The 16763-nt window shown below is 36.2% G+C and overlaps 1 protein-coding gene and 1 pseudogene across 4 annotated transcripts in view; one reads left to right on the top strand and one right to left on the bottom strand.

The window, feature by feature from the left end:
* PPA2 (inorganic pyrophosphatase 2) overlaps positions 1-16763 on the bottom strand; it is a 97304-nt gene that overhangs the window by 24272 nt on the left and 56269 nt on the right. For all 4 annotated transcript variants that reach the window (XM_040237529.1, XM_040237531.1, XM_040237530.1 and 1 more), the window contains 2 exons: positions 6359-6486; positions 3686-3771 (listed from right to left, as the gene is read on the bottom strand). In XM_040237529.1, the coding sequence (XP_040093463.1) occupies positions 3686-3771; positions 6359-6486 (214 nt within the window). The remainder of the gene's footprint in view (positions 1-3685; positions 3772-6358; positions 6487-16763) is intronic.
* Positions 7372-7823, top strand: LOC120862236 (annotated as a pseudogene).

Raw genomic sequence — 16763 nt, 5'->3', positions numbered from 1 at the left:
GTTAGATCTATACCATTTCTGTCCTTTACTGAGCCCATCTTTGCATGAAATGTTCCCTTGGTATCTCTAATTTTCTTGAAGAGATCTCTAGTCTTTCCCATTCTATTGTTTTCCTCTATTTCTTTGCATTGATCGCTGAGGAAAGCTTTCTTATCTCTCCTTGCTATTCTTTGGAACTCTGCATTCAAGTGGGTATATCTTTTGTTTTCTCCTTCGCTTTTCGCTTCCCTTCTAGAGAGAAGCAATTCATAGGTAATGACAAATTAAAGAAAAACTTAACTATAAATATATTTTACAATCAGGTAGTGACAAAAAATAAAAAATAATACGGATAAAAATGAGTTAAAATTCTGAAGATTTTGACTTTAAATTATCTAGATGCATAAAATTTACATCTAGGACATAACAATTTTTAGCTAAAAAAATTAATTTTGCTGTATTTTTTGAAAACAGAGAAAGAATACAGCTATTAAGAGAATATGTTTAAAGTCTGGATTAAATCCATCACATAGAGACTATCAATAGATCATAATCTCTACGTGACCTCAATTTCCTATGTAAAATGGGTACAAAAATTATGTGTGTCTTACAGAGTTCTGGTGAATATTAATTAGATGATACATATAGAGCTCACATAACCTAAAAAATAGCATACAGTTCAATAAATGTCAATTCTTATTGTTAATATAATCTATATCATTTCTAGGAGGCTACAGTAAAATGACTTCAGAGCATATAAATAAATTTACTCTCACAGTAAAGACAATTAGAATCAGCATAGAAGGAATGATATCAAGCTACAGAAAAACTAATCAGAGATGCTCTCTAAATGTGCAGCTCAAAAATCCTGGAACCATATAAGCCCCATCAAGACTACAAAAGGTTTTCAGAAAGTACCATTAGGAAGGAAATGAAAGCAAACAGCAAGCAAATACCTCTTTGAGCAATCAGAAACCCCTCTTTTTAGAGGGTATATGTGTGTGTGTTTGAACAATCAGAAACCCCTCTTTTTAGAGGGTGTGTGTGTGTGTGTGTGTGTGTGTGCGTGCGTGCTCAGTTGTATTCGACTCTTTGCAAACCCACAGACTGTAGGCCACCAGGCTCCTCTGTCCTTGGGATTCTTCAGACAAGAATACTGGAGTGGATTGGCATTTCCTCCTTCAGGGGATCATCCCAACCCAGGGATTAAACTCATGTCTCTTGTGTCCCCTGCACTGGCAGGCAGATTCTTTACCACAAGCGCCACCTGGGAGCCATCAGATTAATAAATCACTTAGGATATCTGACCAGAAAGAAGAATTCAGCCTATTAGTTACTAGGATGGCAATGGCTAGATGACATTTAATTTATACCCAGTTTTCTTGTTAATATACTACAGTATTTATGTTAGAAACAATTAACTTTTAAAACTATGCTGAAAAAAAAGAGTGTTCTACAAAAGAAAAATGGAAGAAGATGAAGTCCACAGTGTCATGTTAGCCTGCAAGAGAAACTGAATCTGATGACACAGAAGCAACCTAAATGTCCATCGCGAGAGGAATGGGTAAAGATATGGTACATATATACAATGGAATATTACTCAGCCCACAGAAAAAATGAAATAATGCCATTTGTCATATTATGGATGGACCAGTAGAGACTGTCATACTGAGTGGAGTGTCAGACAAGAAAAAATATCACATGATATTCCTTATATATGGAATTCTAAAAATGACAGAATTAAACTTATTTATAAAACAGAAACAGTCACAGATGTAGAAAACAAACTTCTGGTTACCAGCAGGGAAAGCAGGAGTTGAGGGGAGGGAGGGATAAACTGGGAGACTGGTATTGACCTAGACACACTACTATTTATAAAACAGATAACTAATTAAGGACCTATTATAAAACATACAGAACTCTTCTCAATACTCTGTAATGACCTATAAGGGAAAAGAATCTAAAAAAGGAAGGATATATACATACAACTGATATATTCTGATGTACAGCAGAAACTATGTAATATTGTAAATCATCTATAATTTAAAATTTTTTAAAGAGAGCAATAGAATCTGAAAGCTATGATGCCCAAGCATTTACAAGGTAAGCCTCTGAACTTGGATAAAACATTCCCATATTACTTTGGTCTAATGATTTCTTTTTTTTTTTGTTAATGATTTCCCTCTTGATTCCCAGACTTTGGGCTCCAAGAGCACAAGGACAATATTCACTGTACTCCAGGCACAGTACCTGGCAGGAGACTCTCAATCAGTACTTACTGAAAGAATAAATGGCTTCCTATTTTCTGATTCAGAGAGGAAAATGAGCTTGGGTAGGATTCTGCTTGCCAGAAAGACTGTATTTTTGCTTGTTAGTTAGGGTTACCAAGAGTCAGTTGTTTTCATATTCAAAGCTTTTATGTCAGTTGCCTTTGTTATTATAACTTCATGATTTAAGCTATATGTATACTCACTGATGAAGGGAATGTGGAAACAGAATGATTTCTATGGATACCAAGTGGCTCTAAAACTACTGAGGCTGTGAACACTGTCGAGGCTCTGCTGTTGGTGTTCAGTCACTAAGTCGTGCCCAACTGTCTGTGACCCCATGGACTGTAGCCCACCAGGCTCTTCCGTCCATGGGATTTTTCCGGGCAAGAATACTGGAGTGGGTTGCCATTTCCTTCTCCAGAGGATCTTCCTGAGACAGAGACTGCACCTGCATCTTGTGCATTGCCAGGCGGTCCTTTACCACTGAGCCACTATAAAAACTTGGGTGTTAAATTAGGTGTGGGTAAGACAACCCAGTTGTAAGGGCTTCCCTCATAGCTCAGTCAATAAGGAATCTGCATGAAATGTAGGAGACCTGGGTTCGATTCCTGGGTTGGGAAGATCCCCTGGAGGAGGAAATGGCAATCCACTCCAGTATTCTTGTCTGGAAAATCCCATGGGTAGAGGAGCCTGGTGGGCTACAGTCCATGGGGTCACAAGAGTCGAACACAACTTAGCAACTAAACCATCACCAAGACAAGTGTAAAAGGTTAGATAAAAAGAATCCTAAAAACTTACAAAGGTTTTTAAGTATATGGAGTATAAAGATTGCAGGATCTGATCTTTATTCTCCATTATATAGTTTATTATTCTGTTATACAGTCTACATGGAATCTCTACAGAAAAAGTCTTAGCCTTATTCCACAGATTGATAAATAAACATACATTTAAATGTTTTAAAGTAAAATAAAATGTTTGTTATACATCTTACATTTGTTTGATTCCCCTTAATTAATTAGCTGGTGACCCAGATCATGTTGGATAAGAAGGCCTCTTTTTACTCTTACCAAGAAATGATGTGGTACATACAACATAAATTAAATAATCATATGTCTGCATGTTGAAAAATCACTGTTTTTTGCTCCACCTTTGCATATATCACAATTCATTGTGAATAAATGCTTGTTTACTTGACAATATTCCCTACTAAACTATAAATCCCTTGAGAAAAGTGATCATGTCAATTTCTAATTTCATAGTGCCCAGTACTTGGCAATGCTTTCCAAATAGGTGCTCTTTAAACATTTTTTAAATGAGAAAAAAAAAATGCAATTCTGTTTAAAAGAAACAAACAAAAGATCTGAGTAGTATCATATGGCTCTTTAGTACCAATTAATAATAAAAATTAACACTACATAGAAAAGACAAATTCTTACCAATTTATAGCCCCGCCATCACACTTGTCCATAAGCAAGGCTTTCCAACATTCGTGTGTAGATTTAATGACTTCAAGAGCAAAAGCCTGGTTAAAAGCCAAAAATAGACATAGCAATCACATCATTATACTATTAATAACTTGGGACTAGTCATAGAATGACAGTTAATTATTAAGAACATGAGCTCTCAAGTCAGGCAAACCTAAGTATAAGTTCTCACATTCTTATTTACCAGCTATGTGACTTTGTGCAGATTATTCAATCTCATTGTTTTAATTTCTTCTTCTTTAAGATGGAATGTAATGAAAATCGACTAAATCAGGAGCTGGCACACTTGGGCCTTTGGGTCAAATCCAGCCTGCCACATGTTTTTGTAAACAAAGTTTTACTGAGCACAGCCATGTCCATCCATGCATTTGTGCATGGCCCCTGACTGCATTAGTGCTACAATGGAAGAGCTGAGTAGTTGTGACAGAGAACACGTGGCCTGCAGGTCTAAAATATTTCCTATCTGCTCTTACAGAAAAAGAAAAAGTTGCCAACCCCTCATTTAAATCATAGCGTTGCTGAAAGAACAAATAAGATTGTTTCATGTAAAACAATTAGCCTACTATCTGGATTGTACATAAGCACAAACTTAATAATTTCATCATCAACAATGCTGCAAGTAGTTTAATTGAATAATCATTTTAGGCTATCCACTGTCTGAAGGTAATAAACCTCAACATTTTAAAAATCTTTTTCTTAACATGGATTCATATAGTTTCTAAAAATGAAAACTCAACAATAGACTCATATCTAGTAAGACCACCTAAGGAAACTTGCTTTATTTTTTCAAAGAAGAGCATTTTTATTTTTTCCCCCAAAATGTTGCTAAATTTCCTTAAGCAGAGTCCTTATGTATTAACTAAGTCATACTAGCTCCTCTCTTTTTCAGTGACAACTAAACACATTATGATATGAAGAAAATGATGGCAAATGTACTTCTGAGAAGAAAACTTTTCTTCAGGTCTGCTGTTGCCTGAGATGAAGGAGACGACTTAATGCTTGGTGAGGTGGTGTAGGAAAGACTCCTAAGGTATGCGACAAAAAGTCAATTTATTATTTGGAAAATACATGGAAAAATTTTTAACCATATTATTCAGATAATTTTTATTATTAAAACAGATTCTAGTACTTGCTTTAAGCAGGCAGCATGAAAAAAAAAAAAAATCTAGATTACAGCCCAGAGCCATCTTTTCAACCATGTTGAAGAGATATAATTCAATTTTATTGGGTTAGGCTCAATATATTAAACAGCAGTGATAAAAAGCAATGCATAAAATGATTATTTTCTGAAGGGATGCATAAATGACCCAGTCTTCATTCAGAAAAAAAATTAATGTTTCTCAAAATCAAACCCCCAAAATTCTCAAACTAACTCATTCTTTTATAAATTCATGGAATGACTTGGCAATCCCAAGGCAATAAGGGGCCACAAAGGTACACATAGGTTTGAAATGTGTATTGTTTCAAACATAAAATACAACACACATTTTAGAGGAAAAAGAAAAAAATATATTATTTTATAAATTTTTAGTATTTTATTTTTATGTGAGAGATCACATCCAGTAGTTTTATATCTATATTTAATGAATCCTAGACAAAGCCCTCAAGATCTTAAGGGTTAATATACCTTTTAAAAATACTGGGTTCAGCAATAAGCTCTTGTATAACAAAATACTTACTGCAATTTTGAAGTTTTGATGACAATGGCTTACTTTACTTACAAAACACACTGTATTTATTAGTACCCACTTAAAGGCTGGTTTATAATATGAAACTTATATAGTGGCAATATGTTTAAAAGTAGTAAAAATAAATAAATAAATAAATAAATAAAAAGAAGTAGTCTAATAGTTTTAGACTTTAATTCTGGTCCATTTTCTCCATTTGTGTCATATTAGAGCCACTTTTTGGTAACTTTGTGGTTGAGTCTGAGTGAACTCCGGGAGTTGGTGATGGACAGGGAGGCCTGGCGTGCTGCAATTCATGGGGTCACAAAGAGTCGGACATGACTGAGCGACTGAACTGAAATGAATATAAAAACCCTCTGACAGTAAGACAATTCAAATACTTTCCTTAACTGTTAAGTAGGTGAATTCAGTCATGATAGAATGAACACTTAGGAGGGAAGCCCCTTTGGATTTGCATTCAGTTCAGTTCAGTTCAGTTCAGTCGCTCAGTCGTGTCCGACTCTTTGCGACGCCATGAACTGCAGCACGCCAGGCCTCCCTGTCCATCACCAACTCCTGGAGTTCACTCAGACTCGGGTCCACCGAGTCGGTGATGCCATGGTAAGTAACTCCCTCCTCTTCAGAACTGTAAAATGAAAGATTTTTTCTTCATGTACAATTTACAGAGTTACACTGATCATGGAAATCTTTTATTTTCTGAGATGAAGGAGATATTGATAGATAAATGGATGGATACAGGTATTTATCAGTCTTACTGATTTACTTAGAGCTCCTAAAACTTTTTAAAAAATAAAAATAATGTCTTTAAACATGAAAGTTAGTAAACAGTACTTTTATTATACTATCCATAAATATTCACATAAGAAATCCCCCAAAATGAAAGAAATGTTGTACAAGTATCACAGGCACATTTTAAAATAAAGATTATCAACTTCACCTTGTTCTTGAATTCTCCATTAAAAGCAAACTGGTTTTCCGGTTTTCCCTCTGGTATCTTATAAAATCTAAACCAATTAAGCGTAGCTTCTAAGTAACCAGGTTTGTACTTCTTAACATCCTCAATATCTGCAAGTGAAGAAACAAAAATACTTTTCGTTAATAGAAATTCACTCCTTTAAGTGGCAGAGCATTGGACTGAGGGAGTTAGTCCCATTCTGCTGCTCACTAGCAGCATAATCACCAACATGTATCATATCACCTCTGAACTTCCATTTTTTTCATATGTAAACTACTACACATTTATTGTATAAACATTTCTTGAGCACCTTCAGATACCATGTTAGGTATACGGGATAAGTTGGTGAAGGCAACAAAGATCTTTTCCTCAAGGAGATCAAAGTTTTAATTAAAAAAAAAAAAAAAGAACAGGCAGATAAACAGCAAACTGCATTAAAGTGAGATATACTTAGGACAGCTGTCATTCTGAAGACAATGCGGGGTTTAGGGTAGTAAGAGTTACAACATCAGGATCTGTATTCTGTATGTACTAAGCTAAAGGACACTGAAGGTAGCCTGGGGAGGGCATACCCATAACAGAAAACACGGCAGCTGCATGAGAGGGCTGCATGGACTCCTGCATCAAATATTTAGTAAGTTTATCATTATGTATCAGACATTGTTGTAAACCACAAAACAGAACAGTAATCAGAGACAAGTCCCTGCCCACAAGATTACACAGAAGTAAGAGACAGACAACAAATAAAGAAACAAATACAAAATTTAAGGGGTGAAAAGTCTGATGAAAAATAAATCAGAGTAAGAAAGAGAATGTTGTCAGGGTAATTTTAAACAGAATGATACATGAATGGTTCAGAGTTTTTGATTTCAAATTAATAATGGTTTAACACCTTAACCATTCCATTTTGAGGACATTCATTAAAATATCAATATAATTGGAAATATTACTGCATTAGTAATAGACCCTCCTCCCGCAAAAGAGGCCCCCAAGAAATGTATCATTTCCAAAGGTATCAGTTCAAAAAGCTTGAGAGGCATAAGCCCTCTCCCTCCTCCAGCGCGGCTGCCTCCTTCTGCAGTTCCTCATGCTGCCTGTGTGCTTGTTCTGTGCGGACCTGGTACCGCTCTTGTGAGGCGGGGCTGAGGATGCTCCTGGTGCTTGCCATCGCGGACGAAAAACCCCAAGCATGAGTCAAGACTGAGAACAATGATCATATTAATTTGAAATTGGTGGGGCAGGTTAGTTCTGTGGTGCAGTTTAAAATTAAGAGGCATACACCACTTAGTAAACTAATGAAAGCCTATTGTGAATGACAGGGTTTATCAAGGAGACAGATCAGATCCCAGTTTGATGGGCATCTAATCAAGGGGATGACATACCTGCACAGTTGGAAGATGCAGATACCATTAATGTATTTTAGCAGCAGACAGGAAGTGTCAACTAAAAAGGGAACTTTATACTTTACTTTTGGTAGCTCAGCTGGTAAAGAATCTGCCTGCAATTCAGGAGACCTGGGTTCGACCCCTGGGTTGGGAATACCTCCTGGAGAAGAGAAAGGCAACCCACTCCAGTATTCTGGCCTGGAGAATTCCATGGACTGTATAGTCCATGGGTTCACAGAGTCAGACAGAACTGAGCAAGTGACTTTCACTTTCACACTTTACTTCAGAATTCTGTTCCCCCAGATTAAGAAGACATTTTCAACTAGAAAACTATAATTTGGTTCCATCACATTCTGACTACTATAATATAGTTTCTCTATTCTTTCACTTCCCCCTTCCCCATTCCTTTACTGTACATGAAGCAACTGGTGTATGTGGGTGATGTGCACAAGCATATTGCATTTTTTAAAAAACTGAATGGCCAATGGTATGTTTTGATTGACATCAAATGTAGATGGGATGGGGAAAAAAACCAATTCTGTGAAAATACCCCTTTTTCTCCATTAGTGGCATGCTCATCAGCTCTTTATATTTACTCATTTATTTTGCTCTGTTCAACAAAAAAAGGACAGCATAAAAATTCTTGCATGCCTTGGGAAAAAAAGTATGAGAAATATCTAGATAAAAACTGGAAGTCTTTACCTCCACTAGACTGTGGCTCAACAAAAATTTAGCATAGTCCTTTATTCACAATATGTTATGGCAAATGACACACTAATAGCACTTGAAAAATTAGAAAGCTATAACTAAAACTAGGAGATGACACCATGCATAGGGATAATTTAACAATCACTCAGTTTCAGATCTGCTCATCCAAGCCTTGTGGGAATCCCCACTCACTAGGCATGATGGGAAAAGGTATGGGTTGAACAGACAGAAATTATCCTTTTCCTTTTTATGCCTGCCTTGTGCCTTTATGTAAAAACTGAGCAAGAATGACATGTCTCTAAAGGCCAGATGTTTCACATAAGTGAAATAAGTGTAGTAAGGCAGAAACCATAGGAATGGCAGAGACTATGGCAAATGACTGAGTATTGTGCCTAAAGGCACTCAAATTTAAAATTTTAAAATATGTCAATGGGCCACATTATCGAAAATAATTCTGAAGCAAACTGCAGAAATGCTACAACTAAGAGGAAAAAGAATTCCTTGAAACTGACCATAGACTACACCAGCTTTATTAATCAGAATGAATACATATTAATTGACAGATGTTTAAAACAGTGAATTCCAAAGATTAAGATCACATTGTTTTAGTACTGTACACTGTATACTGGGTCACAGAGTTCTGTGTTATGCCCCCAACAGAACATTCAATAGATTTCACCTAATTAAATTCTGACTTTTTCCCCTTTTTCTTACAAAAAAGTTCTGCCAAAGTGAGTTTGTATTGACCATTTTCCTACATTCTATCTCTATTTTTGCAAAAACAAACCAAAAAAAGTCTCTGTAAATTAACTGAGCTCCTCCAAATCACTGTTTTCTTACTGACAGGAAAAAAATATCTTTTAGTCTATGGAAGGTAAGCAACCAGAAATACACTTTAATCAATGTTCAAAATGAATAATTTTCTATTACTTATTCTCGCCTGGAGAATCCGATGGACAAAGGAGCCTGGTGGGCTACAGTCCACGGGGTCGCAAAGAGTCGGACGTGACTGAGCGACTAACACACACACAAACACACAGATCTCACTCATGGTATCATTATACCTCGCCCAATCTGCCATTTTTTGTCCCACTGCATAAACCTTTATTTTTTATAACTGCTTTTTAACACACTGACTTCAAATAAGAAAGGAAAAGCTATGCTATTCAATATCCACCTCAGTTTGCAAGGCTTTCCCTTCAGAAGTTATAAGGGGATCTGTTAAGAAATGACATCAATAACAAAAAACCTGGACATTTAATAATGCCAATAAGAAGTATAACTCTCCAAATATAAGTCAAATTTTTCCATTCTCAATTAATTATACCCTGGAGCAAAAAACAGCTGCATTTTCAAAAAAACCAAAACTTTTAAAATAAGTAATTTAAACATTTTAAAACCTCAATAGCAAATGCCTCCAGCCAAGACTTTACATACAATACTAAGTCAGCTCACAGACTCTTCCAAAAATATGAAAAATTCCACCTAAGTCTATAAACTGATTTACAGTTCCTTAAAGATTTTTATATAAATAACCTCATTTGTTCCTCATAAAACTCCTGAGAGTTGTGAAGAGTAAGTAAATTAGCATTAAATGTAAGAAAACTATAGCTAAGAAAATGTAAAATTTGGGTAAAATGCTTTGAACTCATTCATGGTAGAACTAGTATTATACAAATACAAGTCTTCTAATTCCATGAATCCTAGCTTTTCTTCTATATTGCACATTAATATGTCACAGGTTTACTTATATTATTTTTAAGTATAGGTATATTTTTATTTTGGTTTTATTATGGTAAAATATCCATAACATAAAATTTACCATTTTTAAGTGTTTGTTTCAGTGGCATTAAGTACATCCACGGTGTTACACAACCATCACTATTAGCCATCTTCAGAAATTTTAAAAATATATGTTCATTGTAAGAAAAGCAGCAATTCTCTAGTGGTCATCTACCGCCACTCTTGGAATTACTTTTCTATGAAGGTTTCTACCATAAATAATTATATAATTTATTTTCAAGATGAACTAATCCAAAAATAAAAGAATACTCTAGAAGTACTCCTTTATATAATCAAGCTAAGCTTATTTCGGTTCTCTTTTTAACTACAAATCAAACTCTTAATTGAGATCTACTCAATCAATTCCCTGGACGATTAACAAAGACTCTCTACTTCTGTAGCATATTCTGCTTGATGTTGACGGCAGTCTGTCTGCTGAGTCTAGCAGACAACCCTAGAATGAAGCCTGCACTTTGCTCCCACGAGTTAAATATTTATGCCAACGATGTCTAGTGTTATAATTATGAAATTATTTAATAAAATGTTATAAAGGCAGTGACTTTATCAGTACAAAAGTGAGATTTTGTTTCTATAAAATTACTGTGAATGTTTTTGAAGGAAATCAATAAAAGAGACTGTTAAAAACATCTGCTGTCAAAGTAGGCCTGGGTAAGTTAAAGATGAGACAAAGATGTAAAAATCTACAATTATGTATGTCAGTCACTCTACAAATGAGGTAGGGAGAGGATTTTAGATATGAGAGGTCAAGGACAGCTTCTAACAAAAAGTATTTTAGTAAATTCTTAGATGAAGTGTGGGAGTAACTCATTCAAACATCCAGAAAAGCAGTCCTGGGAGGAAGACTAGATACCAATATTCTGAGGTATGAGTGTGCACTGAATGCTTAAGACAGTAAGAAAGCCCTGTATTGGGAGCAGAGTTTAGAGAGTTAGGAGATGAGATTAGAGAAGCAGTAACGTAGGACTCCAGGGGTCACACTACAGACCCGACTTTGGGATGAGACACCATAAAGGATTCTGGGCAGAAGAGTATGTGTTTTTAGGAAGAATTCGAATTGTCTTTTAGGGAAAAGATTGTGGAGAGGAAGAAGGGGAAGCAGGAAATCCAACATGAGGCTACTGAGTGTGCATGTAGGTGAAATATGATGAGGGAGGGCTTTGATAATTGTAACTGTAGGAAGGTGATGACAGATAGTCACTTTTGGATTAATTTTAGAAAGCAGAACTAAGAAAAAACAAAAAATAACAAAACCCAGTAAAAATCAGACTTACATAGTATTTAAAGAATCAAAGAGCTAAAATGGACTAGTCTGTAACATTAAGTAGCAATTCAAATTATAATACAGCTAAAAGCAGTCACCTAATAGGTATCACCCAGTTTTTAAAAATTTTCATAATAGGTGTCTTAAGTTCTGACTAATAGTGTATAGCCATGATTTACACTATAAACGAGCTGTTTCCAAATTTGAAAGTTTAATTAACAAAGATTATATGGAATCTCCGTAATGGAATTTTTATATTAAAACTAAAAATATATGATTACACCACCCTTACAGCAGAAAGTGAAGAAGAACTAAAGAGCCTCTTGATAAAAGTGAAAGAGGAGAGTGAAAAAGTTGGCTTAAAACTCAACATTCAGAAAACTAAGATCATACCAACTGGTCCCATCACTTCATGGCAAATAGATGGGCAAACAATGGAAAAGGTGAGAGACTTTATTTTGGGGGGCTCCAAAATCACTGCAGATGGTGACTTCAGCTATGAAATGAAAAGACACTTGCTCCTTGGAAGAAAAGCTATGACCAACCTAAACAGCATATTAAAAAGCAGAGACATTACTTCACCAGCAAAGGTCCGTCTAGTCAAAGCTATGGTTTTTCCAGTAGTCTTGTATGGATGTGAAACCTGACTATAAAGAAATCTGAGAGCCAAAGAATTGATACTTTTGAACTGTGGTGTTGGAGAAGACTCTTACAGAGCCCCTTGAACTGCAAGGAGAGCAAACCAGTCAATCCTAAAGGAAATCAGTACCAAATATTCATAGGAAGGACTGATGCTGAAGGTGAAACTCCAATACTTTGGCCACCTGATGCGAAGAACCGACTCACTGGAAAAGACCCTGATGCTGGAAAAGACTGAAGGCGGGAGGAGAAGGGGACAATAGAGGATGAGATGGTTGGATGGCATCACCGACGCAATGGACATGAGTTTGAGTAGGCTCTAGGAGTTGGTGATGGACAGGAAAGCCTGGCATGCTGCAGTCCATGGGGTCACAAAAAGTCAGACACGACTGAGCGACTGAACCAAACTGAACTGATAGTTCTATATAAATTGATTGGAAATTTTGTAAATTTCTTTATTAAATGCTAGGTAAAGAGATTGCTGGATGGCATCACCGACTCGATGGACCTGAGTCTGAGTGAACTCCGGGAGTTGGTGATGGACAGGGAGGCCTGGCATGCTGCGATTCATGGGGTCACAAAGAGTTAGACACGACTGAGTGACTGAACTGAACTGAAAAAGCAAAACAGAAATAATGATGCAATCTAACAAAATTTTAAGTTAATTTTTTTTAATCTAGAGTTTTTTAATTTAATTTGGTTTGTCTTAACTAATTTTGAATTAGAAATTTATAAAAGCAAAAAAATTAAGCTAAAATACCTTAGTTAAAACCTACCACTTTATTTCTATAGACACGAGAGGATCATGATACTTTTCACTTTTTAAAAGTAATCTTTATGACTTTATCTTATCCCTTCATTGGGGATATTGTATACCTTTCAATATGTTATCAAGTTTCTTTTCCATATAAACCAATTGATTTGTTTCTAAAATGTAACTGAATATCACAAACTGTGCTCTCAGGAAAAAAAAAAAAGGCCTAATAATTGACTCTCTTTCTAATCTTTATTATAAAAAAATACCTTCTCTTACAACAGGAGTAGTTTCTAAATACATGTGTTTGTCAAGATTTCCATTTTACCCAGATTTCAGACTTAAACATACTTTAATGCTCTATTTTTGCCAAATAAGCAAATAGTGATGATATAAATGAAGTAAAAGATTGTGATAAGGTTCATTTTATACCTACAGCTCATGAACCATAAGACAGACAGTGTGAGTGGAATATCTAACCTATGAGGACAGAATGAACTTTAAAAGTAATTATTTAACAAAAACAAAAAAAATTAAGAGACTTTAATCATGAGAAAACCACAACACATCCATTTATTATTAAACAACATTTTAATTAATTAATATTATATATTTTAAATTAATTTAAGGAGAAGGAAGCGACAGAGGATGCGATGGTTGGATGGCATTACCAACTCAATGCACATGAGTTTGAGCAAACTCTGGGAGATAGTGAAGGACAGGAAAGCTTGGCATGCTGCAGTCCCTGGGGTTGCAAAGACTGAACATGACTTAGTGACTAAACAACAACTACAATAACAATTTTAAAATAATTTAAATAACTTTCTTGACTACCAAAATAGAGCCACACCCAGTCCCCCCCATTTTTAATATAAATAGTGAATATCAAAAACTAACAAATACTTACTTATTAATAAATAACTTTGGTACAAAAGAAAACCAAAATCTCATTTAGAATATTCAGAAAATAATGACAGTAAGAATATTCAAAAAGTTTACAAGAAGAAATAAGGTAAACCAGGAAAAACATTCTGTTTGGAATCAGAGAGTACCAAGTTCAAATTTTAGTTCTAGCACTCATATCTTGTGTTATTTTGGAAAAATACATTACTTTGTCTCTTCAAAAACAAAGTGGAGAAAAAGACATAAAGCTTGTGACGATTTTTAATAAATAATATGGGCTTCCCTGGTGGCTCAAAGGTTAAAGCGTCTGCCCGAAATGCGGGAGACCTGGGTTCGATCCCTGGGTTGGGAAGATCCCCTGGAGAAGGAAATGGCAACCCACTCCGGTACTGTTGCCTGGAGAATCCCATGGACAGAGGAGCTTGGTGGGCTACAGTCCACAGGGTCCCAAAGAGTCGGACATGACTGAGTGACTTCACCTCCCCTCACCTCATATTAAAAATACGGAATAATTCTTAACAAATATTAATTATTACCCCTGAAATCCCTTAAAACCTTGTCCATGGGATGCAGCCAAAGATACTCAAAGGGAAACCTATAACTTCACATGCTTTTATCTCTGAAAAACAAACAAATATGAATGAATAATTTTAAAGTTACTTAACTTTTTTGCTAATATAGTTATTTTACTTTTAATGTAAATAAGTTTATTGAAAAATCAATGTACTTAGACATTGTTGTTGTTGTTCAGTCGCTCAGTTTTGTTCGACTCTTTGCAACCTCATGGACTGCAGCATGTCATGCTTCCCTGTCCTTCACTATCTTTCAGAGTTTGTTCAGACTGATGTCCATTGAATCAGTGATGTCATCCAACCATCTCATCCTCTGTAGTCCCCTTCTTGTCCTGCCTTCAATCTTTCCCAGCATCAGTGTCTTTTAAAATGAGTCAACTCGTTACATCACACAGTCAAAGTATTGGAGCTTCAGCTTCACCATCAGTCCTTCCAAAGAGTATTCAGGGTTGATTTACTTAGGGATTGAGTGGTCTGATTTCCTTGCAGTCCAAAGGACCCTCAAGAGTCTTCTCCAACACCACAGTTCAAAAGCATCAATTTTTCAGCACTCGTACTTCTTTACAGTCCAACTCTCACATCTGTACATGACTACTGGAAAAACTGTGGCTTTGACTATATGGACCTTTGTCAGCAAAGTGATGTCTCTGCTTTTTAACAGGCTGTCTAGATTTGTCATAGCCTTTCTTCCAAGAGCAAGTATCTTTTAATTTCATGGCTACAGTCACCATCCACGGTGATTTTGGAGCCCAAGAAAATAAAGTCTGTCACTATTTCCATTTTTTCCCCATCTATATGCCATGAAGTGATGGGACTGGATGCCATGATCTTAGTTTTCTGAATTTTGAGTTTTAAGGCAGCGTTTTCACTCTCTTCTTTCACCTTCATCAAGAGGCTCTTCACTTCCTCTTTGCTTTCTGCCATAAGGTTGGTGTCATCTGGATACGTGAGGTTATTGATATTTCCCTGGCAATCTTGATTCCAGCTTGAGCTTCATCCAGCCCTGCATTTCACATGACATAGTTTCCATATAAGTTAAATAAGCAGGGTGACAATATACAACTTTGACGTACTCTCAACCAATTTGGAATCAGTCTGTTGTTCCACGTCCAGTTCTAACTGTTGCTTCTTTACCTGCATACACGTTTCTCAGGAGGCAGGTAAAGTGGCCTGGTATTCCCATCACTTAAAGAATTTTCCAGTTTGTTGTGATCCACACAGTCAAAGGCTTTAGCATAGTCAAGAAAACAGAAGTAGATGTTTTTCTGGAATTCCCTAGCTTTTTCTATAATCCAACAAACATTGGCAATTTGATCTCTCATTCTTCTGTCTTCTCTAAATCCAGCTTGTACATCTGGAAGTTCTCAGTTCATGTACTGTTGAAGCCTATTTGAAAGATTTTGAGTATTACCTTGCTAGCATGTGAAATGAGTGCAACTGTGTGGTAGTTTGAACATTCTTTGGGATTGTCCTTCTTTGGGATTGGAATGAAAACTGACCTTTTCCAGTCCTGTCACCACTGCTGAGTTTTCCAAATTTGCTGTCATCCTAAGTGCAGCACTCTCACAGCATCATCTTTCAGGGTTTGAAATAGCTCAGCTGGTATTTCTTCACCTCCTCTAGCTTTGTTCGTAGTGATGCTTCCTACGGCCCACTTGACTTCACACTCCAGGATGTCTGGCTCTAGGTGAGTGATCACACCATCGTGATTATCTGGGTCATTAAGATCTTTTTTGTACAGTTTTTCTGTGTATTCTTGACACCTCTTCTTAATATCTTCTGCTTCTTGTTAGGTCCATACAGTTTCTGTCCTTTATTGTGCCCATCTCTGCATGACATGTTCCCTTGATATCTCTAATTTTCTTGAAGAGATCTCTAGTCTTTTCCATTCTATTGTTTTCCTCTCTTTGCATTGTTCACTAAAGAAGGCTTTCTTATCTCTTCTTGTTATCCTTTGTGACTCTGCATTCATGTGGGTATAGCTTTCCTTTTCTCCTTTGCGTTTCACTTCTTTTCTTTTCTCAGCTACTTATAATGCCTCCTCAGACAATCATTTTTCGCCCTTGGGTATGATTTGTATCACTGCCTCCTGTGCAATGTTACAAACCTCCATCCACAGTTCTTTTGGCACTCTATCACATCTAATCCTTTGAATCTATTTGTCACTTCCACTGAGTAATCATAAGGGATTTGAGTCATACCTGAATGGCCCAGTGGTTTTCTCTACTTTCTTCAGTTTAAGTCTTAATTTTGCAATAAGGAGTTCATGATCTGGCCCACAGTCAGCTCCCAGTCTCGTTTTTGCTGACTGTGTAGAGCTTCTCCATCTTTGCTGACTGTGTAGAGCTTCTCCATCTTTGCT

The sequence above is a fragment of the Oryx dammah genome, unplaced genomic scaffold (assembly GCF_014754425.2).
Source record: "Oryx dammah isolate SB20612 unplaced genomic scaffold, SCBI_Odam_1.1 HiC_scaffold_3, whole genome shotgun sequence".
NCBI classification, from domain to species: Eukaryota; Metazoa; Chordata; class Mammalia; order Artiodactyla; family Bovidae; genus Oryx; species Oryx dammah.
The sequence above is the reverse complement of the archived record's forward strand: the minus strand, read 5'-3'. Positions and strand labels throughout refer to the sequence as shown.